This window comes from Tigriopus californicus, chromosome 2 (assembly GCF_007210705.1).
Source record: "Tigriopus californicus strain San Diego chromosome 2, Tcal_SD_v2.1, whole genome shotgun sequence".
Lineage (NCBI taxonomy): Eukaryota > Metazoa > Arthropoda > Copepoda > Harpacticoida > Harpacticidae > Tigriopus > Tigriopus californicus.
Window position 1 is genome coordinate 8,383,717 of NC_081441.1, and position 2,208 is coordinate 8,385,924.

General features: G+C 45.6%; 1 protein-coding gene across 1 annotated transcript in view; it reads right to left on the minus strand.

Annotated features, from left to right (window-relative positions):
• LOC131877016 (cell adhesion molecule Dscam2-like) overlaps nt 1-2,208 on the minus strand; it is a 30,932-nt gene that overhangs the window by 22,690 nt on the left and 6,034 nt on the right. The window contains exons 2-3 of the mRNA XM_059222571.1: nt 478-726; nt 72-275 (exon numbers count right to left, since the gene is read on the minus strand). Of these exons, the coding sequence (XP_059078554.1) occupies nt 72-275; nt 478-643 (370 nt within the window). The 5' untranslated portion in view covers nt 644-726. The remainder of the gene's footprint in view (nt 1-71; nt 276-477; nt 727-2,208) is intronic.

The window sequence follows — 2,208 nt, forward strand, 5'->3', positions numbered from 1 at the left end:
AAAACAAAGAGAACATTTGGTTGCGGGACAATGGAACGCGATAGTCTCGGTGGATATAAGTCTTTGCTCACCCGTGTCATTGGAGAAGAGATATTCCGCCGGAGGCTCGAGATGAAAAGTGGGTCCCAATTTATTGGCAATGACCCCTGGCGGTCGCACACTGCGGGAGGTGGTCCCACTGGTGGTGGGGAGGTTGCTGTTCCTCGGGATCCGTCGCAAAGAATCACATTCCAAGGAGACAAAGACCAACACAAACAAAAGCTTCAGAGCCAGGCCTAGAAATGCGAGAGTTTCATTAATTCAAGAACCAAGGAGCGCCATTCCTCTTTCGTTTTCAGTCAAAACATCCATCCATCCATCCATCCATCCAATCCCACAACCCAAGCAATTTCTTGGGCTTGAGTGTCTGAGAAAAGTGGAAAACTTTACTTCCCCCTTTGCAAATGTTGATGCACTATGTCGGGTTGGTTGACTTACTCGAAACGCTCAGAAGCCATTGAAGAGGCAGTAGCACGAGGATCCCCGAACCTTTGGCAGATCTACTTCTTCGTCGATGCCATGAGAACCTTTGGTTGGTAGTAATAGTAGCGATCCCTTTGTGGCCACCTCCAAGGAGGATGTCATCTCGAGTAAAACTTGACATCTTTACAACACAAGCAACTGACAATGAACTCCAGGTTGCATTTGCAGATCATCGGAATGTTGCCTCATGTCCCATGACCTCGTCTAAAAAAGACAAGGGTTGGAGAATCTCATTAGCCGCTAATTACGCGTCTAAAATAACAAAGCCAGTCTTCGACATTTAAAGCGGCTCCTTTCAGGCCTCAGGTTGAATAAATCAATGAATGGAACAAAGGCGAACTTGAAACTATAGAGATGAGAACTGCAACAGCTGAATGGATTGTTCTCGGCTTTTCCAAAGTCAATCCTAGAGGAATTGGACGTCTCAAAGCTCAGTTCCCAAAGATGGGATGGAACATCGACCCTCGGGTTTTGGCTTCCAGGTTTCCGAAGTCTAATGAATCGTTCTAGTTTGGTTCCAAATCTTAGAACCAATCTCAGCTTGATGAGTGGGATTACCCAAGGCCGACATGGCCCTAAAAATACTCCTTGTTCCATAAGCTTAAGAGGAAGTTGGGAATCAATCGACCAAGTTGCGAACACCATACCCATTCAGCCGAGGATGTGGGTTATTTATGAGTAAAGTTTCCCGCTCAATAGCTCCCTCTGTATCCACTTTCTCCCCTCAATTCCACAAGCAGTACCCACGTATGTGGGATCATGAACGTACTAAATTTAGCTCATTTCCACCTGACACCAAGCACACTGACCTGGCGTTTGGTAAGCGATATTTACTCTAGGCGATGTTATTTCACGCCCAGTTTGCTTTTGCCAAATAACTGGGTGTGAAAGCCTGTTCCATGCGATCCCCATTCATTAGTCAAGTCGGAGCGGGATCCAAGTATTTCTTGCATATTGCACAAATATGAGAATGCTTTGGCACATCTGGTGCCTTGTGAATGCATGTCATGTTTGTGTTTGTCACCCGGTACAAGGATGTAGTATGCTTTGACATTCGAAGGGAGGGTTGGCAGGGTTTGGCAATTGATTTACTGTTCCCCTCTTTTACGTAATGATTTGGTAATGCGCCCCGTGTACCCATAACTGCATCTAAACGAGAGGTGCTTTTGACTGCACAAAAACTACGGAAAAAACCTATGGCTTTCAGTAATTTTTGCCAATGATAAATAAAATACAGACCTTTCATTTATAGAACATGAAAATCTAGGTCTTTGCGAGGACGAAGCTTCAAAAAGCAAATGACCCCCACCACATCCCTTTCCAGTTCATGCCGAAGGTGCGATCACGACAATAAGGAACCATCCTGTTCCATTTCGATCCCTTTACAGACGTCAATGTTCCTGTCCCACTCCCTAACCTCCAACCTCATCATGGAGGGCATTCAAAATCCCACCACATTATTCTAGACGCATCTTTTCATCCAAAGATGACAAGCCAGCACAAAAGTCAAAAGAAGAAAGAACGAAGAACGAGGAGGAGAGGGAGTGGAAGAAGAAGAGGAAGAGGAGGAGGAGGGACTAACTCGAAAGCCAACTTTTACGACACGGAAAACACAAATTCGATTTCCCCTCCCTCGCCAAAAGTTCGTGGGATGCACACCGACTCACTCTTAAGAGGTATTGGAGA